The following is a 19,624-nucleotide window of genomic DNA, read 5'->3' on the forward strand; positions in this document are numbered from 1 at the left end:
GCTGCTGAGCTGCCAACAGGTGGCAGGATGGCTCAGCTAAAAAAAAAAAATCAAACAAAAAACATGTCCTTTTATGGTAGTAGGAAGGAGAGTATGGAGAGAGTTCACCATTTTTTAACCCAGGAGAACACCTTATTGGCTCCAATGGGGGCTGAGTATTGCTTAAATCTGGCACCAGGATTGCTGGAAAAAGATCCAAAACTGGGAAAAAGGGAGGCTTTTGCTGGTGTCCTCTTACCATTTTTAAAGTAGAAAGAGACCTGTGAGATCCCAATCCTGTGCTGGAACTGAAGCAAGAGAGGTCCTGACTGACTCTGAAATCATGTGAGGAGGGACCTGCTATGTTTGAGGGCGGAGCTGGGGGCAGCCCTGGGCCAGGCCTCCCATCAAGGCAACTGCTGCCCCTCCCCCTTCCGACCCCATAGTCCTCTTCAGTGGCTGTTGACCTATGATTGTGATGATGACTTGGGAGGCTGCTGACTGCTATAGACTACAAAGTGGGCAAGAAGAGAAAGACTTCTAATGGGGCCTCAGTAACAGCATTCCCATTAGCAACAGGAGACCAAAAAGACATTCCTGTTGCATCAGCAAACGTCAGGCTGCTGAACAGTGTAAAGAAAGTGAGAGCTGGGGCCAGCCGAGTGGTATGTTGGTTAAGAACTGGCTTGGGATGCCAGAGGGCCCCAGTTTGGATCCCACATATGAGGGCCAGTGACACTTCCCTCTACAGCTAAGATGCTGAACAACAGCTCAACCTGGAGCTGGGCTGCCGTGAGTCACTGGCGACAGCGACGGCGACAGCGTAGGCTGCAGCCCCTGCTGCAGTGGGTTGCCATGGGCTACCGTGTGTAGCCAGCAGCCGCAGTGAGCAGCCGTCCAGAAGCCAGCGACTGATCTGCCTCGCCCAGGAAGAGCGCAATGATGGTGCCAACTTGGGCCAGTGAAGCAACGTCCTCCACAACTAGACTGTAGAACAAAACGACAGCAACTTGTCTGTTCCCTTCCTCTGATTCCCCAGCGCTGTTCCCCTCCCCCAAATCCCCAATAAAATCTTTAAAAAAAAGAAAAAAAAGAAAGTGAGAGCTGGTTGTATCAAAAGAGCCCTCTGAGCAAACAGGCATCATCACGCCCAGTCTAAATAGTCCTTGCCATTGTTTACATGACAGACGAAGAGAAAGATCAAGAGGAAGACAAAACAGTCATAGGACCAGAACACAGATCACTAGCTAAAGGGAGTCACACAACACAACCTCTCTGTGTGGCGGTAACTGCATCTCTTATGTAGATAGAATTGAACCTGGTCAGCCCACCTCACAGAGATACTGTGCGGCCAAATAAGCTTCACTTGCTAGACTGGGGATGGGGTTTTCTTGTAGAAGGAAGAAAAGACAGGGTTCTTTGTTGTAACTCAAGAAGGACACTGGAGCAAAGTGGGTGCAAGGAATGTAGCATCTTGAAGAGAAAGGAGAAGTACTATGAAGGCAAAGCATCCATAAGAGAAGGTCCAAAGCACACAGCTTCTCTCCCAGCTCTTGGAAGGAGCTTGGTTGTTATTAGTTGGGGGAAAAAAAAAGTGCTTTAAAAATGAAAGAGTATACTCTTTTATGTGATTAAAAACTTCTATTTATGCAAATTTTGGAAAATTCAGAAAAATAGAAAAAAATGAAAACAAAAGGAGTGCTGACAACAAAAGACAGTTATCAACGGCGAGACTTCCCTACAATACTTTTAGCTAATAACAGTAGTGCAGTTTTTTTGTTGTTACTGTTGTTTTTAAACATAGTTTTTACCCTACTAAACAACTTTTGGATATTACCTTGTTAACTTAATACTATAGCATAAGTATTTTTTAATTTATATTGTATATTCATGAATAATTTTCTCTCCAATGCATGCTTAAGATTTCATTTGGGTAGATTAAGCCATGATTAATTTAATCATTATCTATTGTTCTTTTATTTAATAAACAGTGCCATTATGAACATCTTGTTTTAAAAAGCATTTTTCATGTAAAATCTTTTAACATAGATGTCCAGAAGACATAGGCCATGGATATTTTTTAAGTTATTAATACATGTTTCTCAACTGTTTCCTCAAATTTTGTAGCAAAATATATTTCTAACTACAATAGTTGAGAATGTCAATTTCATTGCCTTCTTATTTGTTAACCTGACATTTTCAGTAGGTTATTTTTTAATGGCTATTTAATAAAATTTTATGTCTTTCTTGAGTATTTTTCATGTTATTTTCTTTTATAAACTTTTGTGTTCATGTCCTATTCTCATTAATCTATGTAATATTAGTGCTTTACTATTGATTTGTGAATTCTTTAAATATTAAAATTATTTACCCTTGGGTTGTATACATATTGACATTTATTCTTAATTCTTGGTTTACTTTTAATTTGAGATATACTTAAAAAATAAGACATGTTAAATTTTGATATGGTTCATTCAAATTTATTTAACTGCTTTGTGGTTTCATGGATTAATTCAAAACCTAGGCAGCTCTCTTTTCTCTACAATAGTTGCTATCAAAGGTGGCTTAGGAACTTCTGGGAGTCCCCAAGACCTTTTCAAAGGATCTGCCAGGTCAAATATTGTTCTGGGTAAAAGACTCATTCAAAATATAGGATATCGACCAATGGATTTTAATGTAACTGAGTACAAACTCATTAATATATTTTCAGATTGCAACAAACTTTTAAGAAAGTACCACTGTTGAATTTTAGAGTAGTATCAAAGAATAATAGCCACAAATATCTGAAAAGTCTATTAAAATACTCTTTCTTTTTCCAGCTACCTGTCTATGCAAGGCAGGATTTTCTTCATTTCCATCATGAAAACAATATATCACCACAGATTGACTGTAGACACATATATTATAATCCAGATACGTTCTGTTAGCAAGGCATTAGATTAGCTAAAACTTAAAATGATGCTATTTATTTATTTATTTATTTATTTTTGGAAAATGTAGTTATGTTTCATAAAACCATGTTATTAATTTAAAATGTAATCGGTTTCTTGTTCTTTTTAAATGAATTACTAAATAAATATTTTTAACAATTTCTCAGCTTTGGTTTCTAATACAGTACATATTGATAGATATAGCTCCCACAAATTAAAGCTCTTTGGGGTCCTCAATAATTTTAAAAAGTATAAAGAAATCCTGAGACCAAAAAGTTGGAGAACCACCATGTGCCCACTTTTATCCAGTCATTTCCAAGCCACAATATTAATCTCTTCCCTCATTGACTTATTATGATTCCTTTATCCTATATTCAAGTTTTATGTAGAAAGGGATTTTTGTGTCTTTGTTAACTCTCCAGTCTAGTCTATTGATCTGAACATCTGGTCTGATACCACTATCATGCCATTTTAATTGTTGTAGTTTTATAACATGTTTTAATACCTCGCTCTGATAATTAATGTTCCTTGATTATCCATAATTTCCAACACCTCCTTGTTTATTCTTTCCTGGGTATTCTTGCAGATTTACTTTGTACTAAAACTATAAAACCTTGAGAAGAGAGTACAGGTAGAAGTTTAAGAGGTTTTGAAAGGTGGCATAATAAAGAGAAAGGAGGATGGAGTAAATCCACAAAAACAGACAGTGTTTGTCCATTTTTACTTATTCCAAGAAATATAGAAAAGAATGGTTACAGGTGCAAAAACAAATAATGATGCCCTGTTCAGGCTACACTGGGGAAGAGCAGTCGGAGAATGTAGCATTAACAGAAAGAAACCTTGCCCAGTTGTCCAACAGGAAAGAAAATATGAGGCCCTGTTACTACTAAACATAGATGATCCCACAGGAAATGTTTTCTATCCTCCACTTTCCTGGGAGCATGTTAGTATATTCAGCAAAGACATTCCACCTATTTTAGAAAATACATTGAAGCCTAAAAGGACCAAGTTGTAGGAATTTATACTATGGAAATAATTAGTAATACACACAAACTTTTAGCTATAAGGATGTTCATCTTTATGCTGTTTATAATAGTGGAAAGCGGAAGCCACATACCTATTCAAGAATAAGGAACTGATTTTAAAATGTATATTATGTCCACATATTAGGTTATTATGCTGCAATTCAAGATGGTATAGATGTGTTTTATTCACATAGAAAACTATTTGTGTTCTATTATCAAATAAAAGAAAGCAGTTTATGAGAAAATTAGCATAGTATGACCCCAATTAAATTTTTTTAAATGCACATACGACAGGAAAAACATCTGAAATTATAATACCAAAGTATTTGTTCACAGTGGTTACCTCTGACTTGTGAGATGATAAGCGATTTTTAATTTCTTCTTTCAGATTATTTATATGGTCTCATTTTTTTTTTCCAAATTACCATGTGTTACTTATGTAATAAGAAGAAAATTCTGTGCAGGTTATCACTTTTAAAGTTGAAGTCTCATCTCCACAGGGAGAAATTCACAGTGATTAGTCTGGGCCTCCCAACAAGAAAGGCTGTGTTTATAAAGGAAATAGTAAGTAAAGGAAACACTGCACCTTTTACAAATGTTAAAAATATATATGAAAAATAGTGAAAGAAAGTGCTGGAACGTTCTTGGAAGATGGTAGCCTGAGCACAGGTTTCTGTGGCTGCTTCACCACTAAGAGGCCATCACAGGCGTGAGGGTTTGGAAGGACACTGACTAGATCTGAGCCTCATGTTCTCTAGGAAGAAAGTGTGAGTGTGAGGAAGTGGAGGTAAGAGACTATTAACTTTTAAAAATAGTTGCTTCATTCATTTTTGGATAGCTACTATTTTTAATTAAAACAAATTTTATTGGGAATTCATAGACGTGGGACCTATAAAATAGTTCAGTTTTCTTAGAGGATTGTCTGTCATGAATCATAAATGTGTTTACACCCTTGGACCAGTAATCCACCACTATAACATAATTCAAGGATAATCATTAAAAAAGAGAATGTACTCTGCACAAGATGCAAATAATTACCACATTAAAATAATCACAAAGGAAAACAATCTAAATTCTCAAGAGTCAGGAAATAAATATTCAAGCTATCAGTAGACTATTATGTGGCAACTGAAGTAAATATGAAAACACTCTAGATGCATGAAAAGTGAAGAATAATGTTTAAAAGTTTTTTTTTCAATGGCAGATTTACACTATGATGAGACATAGATTTCTGTATTGATGTTATACAAAGAGAACATTGGATAAACTTGTAGTATAGTTAAGGGGTTGCCAGGTTGTTCATACACGAGTGTATACAAGTATATGTGTGCATGTATTCGAGCATGGATGTTTCTTTTGGTAAAGTTGTTCAAAGGAGTGAAATTCGTTTTGAAAAACTGTCCAATCCACCTGCTTGATTTAAATAGGATTATACTAATTCTGACACAGAATCCCATAGCCAAAATCATTATTAAATGATTATGTTGTAACCAAAATAGTCGCCAGGGGATACATACGTATACTAACAAAATGTTGCCACACAACTCTTATCAGTAACCTGTTTCTGGGTCATTTAGTGCTTAACGGAACTTAAGGAACTATCTAATAATATTTGAGCAAAATATGTACTTTTTTTTCCCCCTGGAAGGACTATTATTTTAAAACCAAACCAAAGCTCACCAAAATTTTAACTGGTTTCAGCACTTTTCTAGTAATGGCACCAGGGGCTCTTAAACGAATGGTTTCCAAAATGCACCATTTAATTAGAGGGAGTTTCTTCAAGTCATCCTCAGACACTTTAATCTTATCTTTACCTGTAAAGAGAATTAAAACAGAAAATGGGCTTAAAGAAGCCAGAAAGTGATTTTTAGGTAAGCTCATTAACGACAGTTACTGTTAAAATTACTATTACTTTTTACACTTCAAGTTTAGTAATTTATTGCCTCTTTATATCATTTTCTTCTTACCAAAATGAAAGGTATGGCATAAAAAACTAAACCAATCTTGATTGCTGTAACATCAGAGATTGGTATCCAACCTTGGTTCTCACAGTCCTATCTCTATCTCTATCAAAATTTTTATGTTCAATTTTTACTCATTTCATTCTTTTTTGTCCAAATTTTCATTCCACTTAAGGAAACAACAATAAAAGATTGGCATCAAAAGCACAAAGTAAAAGATCTGAGCAACCACCTGGCTTACTTCTTCTATCTCTTTCCCATGGATTCACTTTTGGTTTTCCTTTTTTTTTTTTTTCCTACATTTCAAAGGCCCCCCGAAAATATAAGGAAAAGGGCAACAGGGCACATGTATTTCATCTGGAATGATGATTTCTCTAAACATAGGTGCATCAGATGCTGCTAATGTAACATGCTTACCTTATCTAGTATTTAGACTGAAGGCACCTAAAAAAGGATTGGGCCAATCTTTTTATAACCCAAGGTATGACAAGGGCTTTCAGTCAAATCAGACAATTTCGTCAATGGTATTTCGATCAAAATGTTTGCATTTTGAATATTACTTTCTTTCAATTTGGCTTTGACCATATTTGCTTAATAAAAGTCCATAACATTATCAGTTTAATTAAGTTGACTATCTTATTTGCTTCCCAACTGCACTGGGAATGAGTGGTGACAGTGAGTGGAATGTAGGGTCTCCAGCCAAGTCTCTCTTGGACTCCCGGTGAGGCTTGTTCTAAAGCAAGCCTGTTCTGCAGGAGAGCAGGGTGGGTGCTGCCTGGGAAACCCTCCCTGTCAGTACATGTGGAATTCCTGCGGAGTCAGAAGCAAATCTCTTTGGTTGGTGGAGTGTGGGCACCAGGGTTTCTGAACTTTTGTTCTACTAATCCCCATAGGGGTGTCTACACACTGCATTAAACTTGATAGATTCTTGAGCACAAATAAAGACCAGAGTATGAGTTAGGCGCTCCCAGGGTTACAACAATTCAGGCGTTCTTACAATACACTTAGTCTAGGTAAAAGACAAACACATAGTTAACTGGTACACCTCACAGGCAAGGAAGCTATTAGGTGAGATCTAAACTATTCTAAAATAGTTAAAAGCGGGAGGGTTCATATCCAAGAACAGGGAAAGCAAAATATTCTATGAGTATCTTTCTCTAAAATTACAAATATAATTAGTTTCTTGCATGGTGCAGCCTCAGTAAATATATACTAAATTAACAAATGGTCCAACTTCAACATGGAGGGATGAATGATTGGCTATTCTAGGAAAACAAACGAGGAAGGTCAAGGCTGTAAAAAAGTTTGGACTCTAGTATATAGCGACGTTTCTGACCTCCATTTAGAAAAAAGAGATTTTATTAAGCGTTCTTGGTACACTAATTGAATTATAAAGTGCAAATGTTTTGTAGTATATAATATAGAAACCAAAGCTTGTTTTGAGTTGAAAATAATATTTAAAATCTATTATACTCTATAAATAAATGTATGAGAGATGTAGACTACACTTGGAAAACAAATGTTTTGATAAAATATTTTTAGTTTCTCAAATCCCAGTGTGATGTGGGAAAAATAAGGTAGTATTCTTGGCGTAGACAAAGGAAAAACAAAGGAAACATATTAAGTTTTTAAACATCTTTAGGTTAAAGACCTTTCTTATTATAACTCTTAGAAATGGCTCTGTACTCATACGATGCATATTTCAATGCACATCTGTGGTTTGTTCTTCCAGCATTTGACTCTAAAATTAGAAGGCTCCACTTGGAAGAATGCCAAGGTAATCATCGAAAGGGCTAGAACCTAACATCCTCCAGGACCAGTACCAAAGACAGCCAGGAAGGAAACTATGGGTGATTTGGGGTAAAATTCAGAAACTATTTGTTTAACTCTTGGCATAAATGCAATCAAAATCAAACCAAATCTGGGGGTATTTGAAACCAAATAAACGAAAAGATGATTCTTATGTTCAGAAATAGCAAAAAACTATTTCTAAAATATATATAGTTTGGGGATTCCACAGTCATGATGACATGCATGTTATCACACAGTAACTATAAATTATATTTGTTAAGGATGTAGAACAGATTAAAATTCTGTATTTCAGCCATTGATTGACTCTATAGAAATCTGCTTCATATCTGTCACGTGCTAGCCCAAGCAAAGGTGCTCTAAGAGACAGGGAGAGGATAATATTCATGTATTGACCATCTAATGTCACAAACACTTTGGACCACTTTATTTATTTCTCATAGCTACCTGTGAGGTAGGGAGCCTCAGAGAGATTAACGTGTTGGAGGAGCCTGGAAGTGTCAGAGCAGTCTTCAAACCTATGTCTGTCTACACTGAAAAGCTTTACCCTTGCTTACTGTGTCCTGTCGCTTCCCCTAAGAGGAGAAAGGAATGAGGAAGATACAGTCATTGCCTTAAAGGAGCGTGGACACAAGGACACCAAATAATATCTAGATATAAATAACCATAATATAAGTTTCATAAGAGAGGATTCAAGTGTCAGTGGCATTATGCCCTCTCGCCTAGGGCTAGAGTTTCAGCTAAGCCTGGAAGGATGAGTGAGGCTTACCCAGGCAGAAAGAAAAGGAACTTAAATACCAAAATTAATCATAAAAATAAGATTTCTTGGACTTAAAAAAAAAGAAACACAAATCAAAAAGAATTACCAGAGTAAGTCCTTCTTTGAGGGAGAGCTCCTCTGTTTCCTTAATATTTAAGACCCCTCTCCCTACACAGACAGACAGACACACACACACACACACACACACACACACACACACACGGAGGAAATAAGTAAACACATAAAATATAAAATACAAAAATTTTGTTTCTATAGTCCTGGAGTAACATTACATAAAGATTTAACTAATAACTTTGGAGAAATTATTAGTGTTTTGACAGAAAAGGAGAATAGTTGGTATTGTTTAGTCATTCAGACTATTTGAGACATAATTCTGAGGAGAGTGAATCAGAAGGTGAGGTTGCCCAGTGGGGCTGAAGACGGAGGAGGCCCTGTGTTTCCCCACAAATGAAAGACAGGTGTATATACTACCAAGGGACACAGGGAAAGATGAAGAGAAGCAAATAATAAACTCGACTGAAATTTAAAGAGTGCATTCCTACACATTCCACCACCTCTTTCTGGATTCTCAGTTCTGTTTGTTGTTCTAAGCTGTGAGGTAAGCTTTCTTTCACAGAGGTTGCCTTTTCATATTCGTAAAACAGCTTGTTTAAAATTTTAGAGTTAAGGTGTATGAAAAAGGTCATACTATACATGAAGGAGGATGAACCTGGGATAAAAATGCATAACATAAAGGTTGAAAAATAAAGAAACTGAAGGAATAACGTTAAGCAATGACTTCTACCAAAATTTGGTCAAGAAATCTGCTTCCCAGATTTTATAATAATTTATTTAAAAAGTAAAATCAAATAATAAAACAGTATTTTCTTGAGACTAAGAAATTAGGGAAATTCGTAATTAGGGAAATTACGAATAGTTTTGAAAAAATACAGCATTTCCATGACTTCTGCTCAGAAATAATGAAGCAATGACATCAATTGCTGACAGAGAATAAGGGCAGGAAACTAGTTTTCTGGCATATTTTCTCAACCACACACCTCAAGATAAGCTCCTGAAAAAAAAATATCTGTTTTTAGAGAACAGAGACAAAGCTAAAAAGAAATAGTAAATAAAGAATTTATAGGATGCCAGAGGGGCATAAAGGAGGATCTTACATTCTTCCCTATATTTCAGGATTTTAAAAACTTCAATATTTCAAGTAATGTTCAAAAATTCAATTAAAAAAATTATACCTTTACTTTATTCCAGGAATATTTTCTTATATTTACAAAATTGCTGTCTTCTTCTCAGAAGAAACCCGTATTCACCGGAAAAGGTTAGCACATCTCAAATAGAACGAGAGCATAAAATGTCCTGAAGTAGATAATATCATCAACCATAGGTTTTGTATCTCAAATGACCCTAAAACAGTTATTCATAGGTAGTGAGAATGTGCTGGTTACAGATTTCTGGAAATTTTCAGGGAGATGAAAATTTGTTGCCTTGCCTTCCAAATGGGGAAATCAATAAACCCCTTTCTACGATTATTCTTTTAAATTTAAAAAGCAATACTGTAAAACTGCTCTTTGATCACTGGAAAGGAAAAACCAATTTTAAATTCTGGATAAACACCCCAGTGACCTTTCCCTTCTCCAAACATGTATTTCCTCTATTCTTGAGGACTAAGAGATAGTGCGAGAAATACCTGGACCAGGGGTAGACCAGAACACAGAAAGAAAGAGCAGCTGAGACAAGAGAAAAAACGGTTAAAGAGTTAGTGAGCAAATAAGGTCGCAGAGCTAAGCTGGTTAAGCAATGTGCAAATTTGAGGGACTTAATTATTCTACACAATAAAACAGGGAAATGTGGCAAATTACGTTTTGGGGCTGGACCTTCTCTACTGATGTCAGTAGGACACAGATTCAAAAGAGTGTGTTAAGAAAGGAAGAGGCTGTTTTCCTTTAAAAGGGGAGAGAATGAGGGAGAGGCCCCTAGGCAGAGCCGCTGAGGAATAAAACAGGGCTTCATTTGTGTAGGACAGTTGAGCTTTTCAAACCTGCAGCCTACCATGAAATAGGGTCCTCCAGTTTCTAGTCCTTCTCCCTACCCTCTTCCTCTCCTCTCACCTCCTTGCCTTTTCCCGCCTCCCTCTTGCAGAATGCCCAGATCCTTCTGCATAGATAGGGGGTGGACTCTGAATTTATGGCATCTGAAGACAGAGAATGGGGGGTGATCGGCATCTAAAATAATTAGGGAGTAAATATAGTTTTTGAAGAGAGAGAAGAAAAAGGTAATGAATGAAAGGAAACAGTAGAATGGGTCCGTGGTGGTCAGTTATGCCCTGCTGCCTCATTTAGATATCTCACAGAAACTTCTGGAATGTGAAGAAAGGGCTGACAGAAGGAGGTCCACCCAGGCAAGCTCCGGAGTGAGAACACATGTACAAAAGGTATTTCCACCCTTCTTGAAAACACAAGGCTTGCACTACCATATCAAACAAATTGTAAGCTTACTGTGCTAAGACCCTTCAAAAATTCAATTTAAAAACCAATATTCTGTGTTATCTTTCAAATATTTCTTGTAGAGAAAAAAAAAGATGTACTGTTCGGGTTTTTGTTTTTTTACAAAATGTTAACTTCCTTCAATGTACCTACAACAATGAAGATACATTAGTGTACAGGTTCTGTGAGATAAAATTCCGTGAGAAATGTATTAAGTTAAACTTATAAAAAATTTAAGAGAGAAGATGAGAGTAGATGAAAGGCTATTAAGTATATGGTAGCCTATGAAGTTAAATGTTTTTTGTTGTTTCTTTGAAGTTAAGTGCTTTTTAGTTCACTGCTGTTCCCTATGAATTCTTTATAGGTAGAGTCTCTGCAACGACTGCAGGTTTCTAGAATATTAATTCAATGCAAATGTTGATAGTTTAGAAGCTTTTGCTTCAAGAATGGGCAACAGAATGGAAAAGTTCCTTTTCTCTTTAATTTTTTTTTTTAGCTTTGAAAGAAAAGATTGTGAATTTGCTTTTTGTTGGCAAACAGTAAACAAATAAGGATAGTGATGATCAGTTTTTTTTCCTGTGCCAGTTCTCTTTTGTTAATAGCAGTGTTATAGTTATAATCAGCTTTAATATCTGGTAGCACAAACTGGCCTTAGTAGTTTATATTTCTTATCATTTTGATTGTCTAATCACATTTATTCTTCAAAAACTTTTAAGTCATTTAGTTAATTCCATTCCAAAAAACACTGGAATTCTCATTATAATTAATGAAATACAGTATTAATTTTAAAAGGGTTGGCATTTTCATATTAAGCTTTCCCATACAGGAAAACGGTATACTTTTTTATTTAGGTTGCTTTTTTAAAAATGTTTTTAAAAAATGTGATAACTCCTCCATATAGGTCATAACCCAACCCAATCTCTTTATTTAAGAGAAATACCAGTTAGATGAATAGAAAGAACAGATGTAAACGGGTAAGCTTAAAAATCACCTTGCGATATCTGTGGTGGATATAGACTGGGCAAAGCAAAGAATAAGCCTGGAGGTTGTCCATGGACCCTGAATATGGGCATTGGGGGTTTGGGGGCCAGAGCTGCAGCCTGGCAGGCCACATCTTCCCTTCTTCTCCTCTAACCACCAGCTTCTTCCAAGTACCTCAGTCCTTTCTGAGCCTCCGGCTCTGGTTCTTCTGACTTTCCCAGGTATGGACATGGCTTTTTGGCATCTGAAGGATTTAGGATAAAGTTCTATTATCAAAGACACACATTCCTATTCTTGGGAAGGGCAGTCTCATGTGCAGAGTCTTTCAACCCCAACTTAATCACCTAAGAGTGAGCCTTCAGCCTGGAACACTTCCTTACCAAGAGATAATGAGCCCATACAGCCTGGGCCTGGCTTATCACCTTGTGTGGGAATAGCTTTAGTTTCAGGCATAGTGGGCACTCCTTTGTCTCTGCTTAAAGTATGTGCATCACATGGTACCTGTCCAACCCCACCGTTGTATCTGTCCTCCAAGGGGAGGGACGGGGTTCCTTCCATTGTGGTACATGAGTATAGCACTGTTCCATCCAGTGCTTCACTGCGCTGTTTTCCTTGGCAACTCTGAGACCACAATGCAGAGGGCAGAAGTATTGAGAGTCCGCCCCTGGGACTGATAACCAGTGCATGGTACTCTGCCTGACACTTACTGATAAATTATAGGCAATAATCTTTTGAAAATAAACTCTGCTCAGTTACTTCGGTTGACATTCATAATTACAGACGGAAAGAGGCAGTGATAACAACCAGGTTGAGAAAGATATCAAGGACTGCAATATTGCTTAGAACAGGTTATTAAGACTGATGGAAGATAAGGGGTTAAGAATCGCCAGACTGGGCCAGCGAGTGGCGCATTGGTTAAGAGCTGGCTTGGGACACCAGAGGGCCTCAGTTAGGATCCCACATATGAGGGCCAGTGACACTGCCCTCTACAGCTAAGATGCTGAACAACAGCTCAACATGGAGCTGGGCTGCCGAGTCGCCAGCAATGGCTAGGCTTCAGCCCCTGTGGCAGTGGGTTGCCATGGGCTACCGTGTGTAGCCAGCAGCCAGCGTGAGCGGCCAGCAGCCGCAGTGAGCGGCTGTCCAGAAGCCGGCGACTGATCTGCCTCGCCCGGGAAGAGAGCAATGATGGTGCCAACTTGGGCCAGTGAAGCAACGTCCTCCACAACTAGACTGAAGAACAAAAGTGACTTGTCTGTTCCCCTTCCCCCAATTCCCCAGCGCTGTTCCCATCCCCCCAATTCCCCAATAAAAAAAATCTTTAAAAAAAAAAAGAATCGCCAGACTGACCCTCCCCACTCCTTCTTCCATCCATACAAGCTGCTGTAAAAATATGACAAATCTTATTCTATCATTTCAAGAACAGTTTGATACTACTATATCAAGTCAACCATGTAAGAGTCTCTTCTGAAAAAATAATACCTCATGTTATTTTCAGAAGTGCTTCTCTCATATGTTAAAAAGGAAGTTATAAGTTTCTCTGTTTATGGGAATATAAAATTAAGACTGATGTATAATCATATCACTTTTTTAAGAAATAAAGGATACAGGACTTCATATTTTTATAATAAAAAAGTGAGATATTAACTAAAAAAGACAACATGGGTAGATAATACAATGTAAAATAAACTTTGATCTAGAAATACCCTTCATTTATAAACTCTGAATAACGATTCTAAATTTGGATTGTGTTCTCTGAAGAGATGTTGACCCAACTTAAAGACCTTTACCTCAGTAGTTTCTAAAGAGGAAAATAGATTATCCAAATGCCTGAAAAAAGAACATTCAAAAAAAAAAAAAAAAGAACTGCGTTTGAATGAAAAATGTAGAGGATAAATAAAGCAGATTAACAGTGCTGTACTGGGGTGAGATAGTGAAAAGACTTAAGAAGTGTGAGAGTAGGACCTTTTCCAAACTTATAAATTTGAACAGAGATGACAAATAATCTACAGCTATCAGATGTATCTTTTTCCTCCTGGGGAAGCTAGGCAATAAAGGAGGAGAGAGTGACTTCACACAAAATCGCCTGAGTTAGTGTCACAAGACACAATTCAGGTATTAAAGGCAGAAAATGGTGTAGGAAATGCAGCCTCCTGGGAAATCTCTTGTGGGCCAAATACACATGCAAGCTCCACCTTGGCCTTTGTCACTGGGAGTGGATTGGAAAGCAACAAACTGTCATTCCAAAATGACATCATCTTGGTCTTTAGGGCCAAGCAGAAAAGAAGGTAACAAAAGAATAGTTTCAGATGAAATCTGCATTTGTACTTTCTTAGGTAATCCACATATGCTCTTCAAGGTTGGTGAATGAGAAGTAGTTTCTGCGACGCTCCCGCATAATTTAACATTTTCTGGGTCTGTACCAGGATTTTAAAAGTTGGGCTAACAAAGAAAAATGAGACGATGTAAGAAATTTTCTGTACAATATGCCATCGCCTCCAAAATCTCCATATTAGGTTCATATTGTCACACTACCAGCGAGAGTGGAGAGATTTTTTTTTTAAATAAAATAACTGTCCTCTGTTCATAACTCCATTGGAGTGCCCTTGGCTCTGCTACTTGATCTCTTTCCTCAATATTTTGGTCAACATGCAAGTCCAAAGGGCCAAGAATCTATCACAGCCACAACTTTGGCTATCAGCCATTGAGTCCTGGCAGGCTGCAGAGTAGTAATGAGAGTGCGTTTCTTCCCTTAGCTGGAGGGACTTGGGTCTTTGATATGCCATAATGGAGTCTGCCCAGGAACGCTGCTATTGGCTGGTAAGATGGTACTGGGACACATCCAAGTGGATAGAAGCTGCATGCATAAAAGTTATAATATTGGTAAGAGACAACGATAGATAAGTTTTCAAGAATAAATGAAAATGTTTACATGCGATGAAGTACAATTGATGAAGTAATTGAAATAATGAAAGCAACATGGAATTTGCCTAGAACATCAGCATAGGAGCTGAGCTTCACTAATCACTCTGCTAGCTTTTATACTTGTTTTTAAATATGAGCAGAGACAGAATCTTTTCTCACTAATGTCAGGTGAGTGTAACTATCTGAGTCAATGTCACCATGTAATAGCACCTGGCCACTTGACAGTGTTGTTATATCCCCATACTTGCTGCTAAATCAGAACACAGTGGTACCAAAATCATTATTAGCTGGTTCTGAGTCAATTTTCTCTTTTATCCGAAGTCACACAATGAGTGAGTAACAGGATTGACACTTATGAATCGAATTTCTGACTCTCATCCAATGAAAATTTTGTAATGTACCTTTTATGAGGCTTTTGTAAGATATCAATCAATTTGATGCAGGTGTATTTCTATTACATAACCCAATTCATTGTAATTTAACAGAAAAAAAAGTAATTTTTTCCTTATATAAGTACACAGTAAAACTGAATGGCAAAAAAAAAGTGTGCTGTGTATGCTACCTTACATTAAAAACAATAAGTGAACTGGGACAAATGCAACTAGCTCAAAAATTCAGATGCATTTCTATTTGTTTTTTGTTTGTTTTTAAGATAGAATGACCCTCTGCTGGTGGGCAGATACTTAAGTGAGAATCCTGAATTAGAAGAGAACATTGCTTTAAAACACAGTCTTAAACAGGACCCAAATATTAATGTCTTGGGAGTGCTTTGGGTCATAAATATATCTATTTATGCTGTGTTGATTAATCTTTTATGACCTAGTAATCCTTTAGTAGTTATCTTGAAAAAACAAAGTACAATGAAGCTAAAAATGCAAGAAGCATCTAAATATGTATTCTTACATTTTAAATAAAATGAAAAAGAAAAGTAAACCATCATTGTAGGTTAATGGCATGCTACTTAAACAAATTAAAATGTAAATACTTAAATAAAATGGAACGCATCATAATATATAATCTAACATTAAAATAAAAATCTGAACAACTTAATTTTCTTCTTCAGCTCTGTGGATATAGCAATGTTCACTATATTGAGAACAGATCAAACCCTATAGGAAGAGGAAGAGATTTAGGAAAAAACTTCTCTTTATCAAAACATATAAAACAGGGCCAGCCAAGTGGCACATTGTTTAAGAGTTGGCTTGGAACACCAGCTCTGAACAGCAGTGCACCGGTTCAGAGCCCACGAGGGCCAGTGACGCTGCACCCTCTACAGCTAAGATGGTGAACAACAGCTTGACCTGGAGCTGGGCTGCCATGAGTCGCCAGCGACAGCGTAAGCTGCAGTGGGGCTGGCCAGCAGCTGGTGTGAGCTTTCGTGAGTGGCTGTCCAATGGCCAGCGAGCTACTGCCTCAGCCAGGAAGAGCACAATGATCACAATACCAACATGGACCAGTAAAGCAACATCCTCCACAACTAGACTGAAGAACAAAAGGACAGCAACTTCTCTGTTCCTTTCCCCAATTCCCCAATGCTGTTCCCCTCCCCCAATTCCCCAATAAAATCTTAAAAAACAATAATAATAAATAAAATTTGGTTGGACTGCCAGTGTGTGGATTGTTCAATGAACAGAATAAAGGAGATGAGAGTTTATCTTTGGTCAGCACACAGGTGTTTCAGTTAATTGTTGTGCTGTTTATTAAAACTCTCCATGGTTCATACAAGTGTGAAGTTTCATGAGAAAGGTGAGGAGACTTAATTGTACTTAGTCTGCAAGCAAGAAGTCACCTCACCCAGAAATAAAGGAGGGATGTATGTGCATACACACAGAGATATGCAGATACAAAGCTACATAGTTATATTTATAAAATGTATTTATATTTATAAAATATATTTAGATAGTAATATAATAAATGTACTTATTTCTTATACTCACATATGTAATTATCTACACACATTACATTATTTACCCATGCATTGATATGTGTTGGTTTTGGCTACGCAATATCTGAATCCTGTGCTTCAGTAGACACTTGACTACTATCAAAGAGTGGGAAAATGCCTGATTTTTGCTTTCCTGGCATCCTATGAAGTTAGGATATTACCATGAAAACTAGACTTTGCCAATCAGATCTACCAAGCCAGACTTTGAATCAAGAGTTAGTGATGTTTGGGCCAGCCAAGTGGTGCATTGGTTAAGAGCTGGCTTGGGACGCCAGCTCTGAGCAGCAGGGCCACGGTTCAGATCCCACATATGAGGGCCAGTGACACTGCCCTCTACAGCTAAGATGGTGAACAAAAGCTCGACCTGGAGCTGCGCTGTCGAGAGTCGCTGGCGTCGGTGCAGGCTGCAGCCCCTGCTGCAGTGGGCTGCCATAAGCTACCATGTGTGGCTGGCAGCCAGCGTGAGTGGCTGGCAGCCGGCGTGAGTGGTTGGCAGCCGGCGTGAGCTGCCAAGAGCCACAGTGAGCGGCCATCCAGAGGCCGGCAACGGATCTGCCTCATCTGGGAAGAGCGCAATGATAATACCAACATGGGCCAGTGAGGCAACGTCTTCCACAACTAGACTGAAGAACAAAACGACAGCAACTTGTCTGTTCCCCTTCCCCCGATTCCTTAGCGTTGTTTCCTTCCCCCAACTCCCCAATAAAATCTTTAAAAAAAAAAAAAGTTAGTGATGTTGGGGCTGCCAATTAGCTCAGTTGGTTAGAACACGATGCTCATAACACCAAGGTTGCCGGTTCAATTCCACATGGGCCACGGAGCTGTGCCCTCCACAACTACATTGAAGACAACTACTTGACTTGGAGCTGATGGGTCCTGGAAAAACACATTGTTCTCCAATAAAATCCTTAAAAAAAAAAACAAAAAAAAAAACCTACTTTAAAGAGTTGTTTAAAAAAAAATAATAAAGTTAGTGATGTAAAGAAATGGAGACTGAAAAAAACTTTCCCTGGCAGCACCTGCAGTTTCTGCAGGGTGAAATTTCTGGGGACACAGTGTCACTCAGCATCCTGTGCCAGAGGCCACGGTGTGCTTGGCAGTAATGGCAGTCCTGTCCTGTGGCCTGATTGGGAGCATTGTTTCAGGCCATAGACCCTCCCTGCCTGGTTGTCTGGCCCTCTTAGAAGTTCTGTGAACTACCTGACATAATTTTAATCATTTGGTTTTTAACCAAATCAGCTATAATTAGGTTCTGCTGATGCTTCTCGGAATCCTTGCTCATAAACTGCAGAATGAGTAACCAGAGTGACCAATGTGGAGAAAAAGTAAAAGCGACGAAGTCCAGCTATTGGGAAAGTGAATAGAGCCCGGGAGGGAAGGAGACGTGATCTCCAATGTGGTAAGAGGGAATGGATGAGGAAAAGACACATCTACCCAGATTTTCTGCTGTGATCAGTGTGCAATGGATGGACTTTTTACATTGGAAACATCTGTAGGGGGCAGAAGTCTGAAAGCCAAGAATCTAGCAGATTCTTGTGGTGATGATGGAAACTAGGACGGACTAGGGCATATGGCTGTCACGAGAAGAAGGGAAAAGTCTCAGTGGGGATGGAAGCCATGACATCGTCTCCTCTTTACATACTTTCTCTAATAAATATGTTAAATTGGGTTATTAGAAATGTGCTCACATTCTTCTCTGGAAATAAAATGCCACAGAAACGCCATGGATGGGAAGGACCTCAGAGAATTTCGTGACAACACAGTAAGGCCACCACACCTGCATATCAGACCCCAACCACCTCTTCCTCTCGATATCTGCTTGTCTAACTCCTAACCATCTTCAGTCCTTGCTCACATCTCACTTTGACTATAGGCCTGCCCTAACCATGTACTGCTACCACCTGCCCCCACTCCTGGCACTACTGATCCTCCCTATTCTGCACTGTTTTCTTTTTTACAAAGTATTTATATAACTATTTAGTGTTTGTGTTAACTGTTTACCCTACCAGAACATAAGCACTAAAAAGGAAGTAATCTTTTTTTTTTTTTTTTGTATATCTTAAACTCATAAAACATTTCCTGGCACCTAATATGAGCTCAATAAATATTTGCTGAATGAAGGAATGAGTGTGGCTGGGGAGAAATAAACAAGGAAGAGGGTGGCAAAGAGATTGTTGAGATGACAAACCACCTTCATTAAGGCTTTCGATTTTACTCTGAGTGAGACGTGAGGCCACTGGATGTTGCTCAGCGCAGAGTAAGTACCAGGATCTGACAGATGAAGAGGAAAGAACCAGTGGAGGAAGAGAAGTTGGATCTACCAAGGGAACTGGTGATAAATGGAACATAATATTAGAGGTATTTAGAGGGGTTGGAATCCACATGTCTAGGTGACTTTGGTCCGATGAAGACACAGGTACACAATACGTAAAGTTGATTCTACATATAAACCACAAATCATACCTACTAGTGCTTATTAACAGTCACCATTATTTTGTTTGGGTAAATTTCATTGTCAAGACAGCCACATCATATTGTTTTAGAAAAGTCTGGTTATAAATATGGTTATCATATTTTGTCAATCAAAAATGAGGTGTTTTGTTTAGAAAACATTTTTTCTAATCTCTAAATTTACTTAGGAGCAAAGTCTTATATAGGTATCAAAATTAAGTCACAGTTAGTGTTACAAATGTAACACACAGCAGAAAGAAAATGTAGAGTATTTTTAGAGGGTGGTCAAAGGTCTACCTGAGTTAGACTCTCATTCTGCACACAAAGGTGGGTGAGAACACCAAGGCCATGGTGGCC

At 38.0% G+C, this 19,624-nt stretch overlaps 1 protein-coding gene across 2 annotated transcripts in view; it reads right to left on the reverse strand.

Annotated features, from left to right (window-relative positions):
• Positions 1-19,624, reverse strand: part of CYP39A1 (cytochrome P450 family 39 subfamily A member 1) — an 80,329-nt gene that overhangs the window by 29,131 nt on the left and 31,574 nt on the right. For both annotated transcript variants that reach the window (XM_019667517.1, XM_019667518.1), the window contains one exon: positions 5,615-5,748. In XM_019667517.1, the coding sequence (XP_019523062.1) occupies positions 5,615-5,748 (134 nt within the window). The remainder of the gene's footprint in view (positions 1-5,614; positions 5,749-19,624) is intronic.

This window comes from Hipposideros armiger, unplaced genomic scaffold (assembly GCF_001890085.2).
Source record: "Hipposideros armiger isolate ML-2016 unplaced genomic scaffold, ASM189008v1 scaffold_499, whole genome shotgun sequence".
Taxonomy (NCBI): Eukaryota; Metazoa; Chordata; class Mammalia; order Chiroptera; family Hipposideridae; genus Hipposideros; species Hipposideros armiger.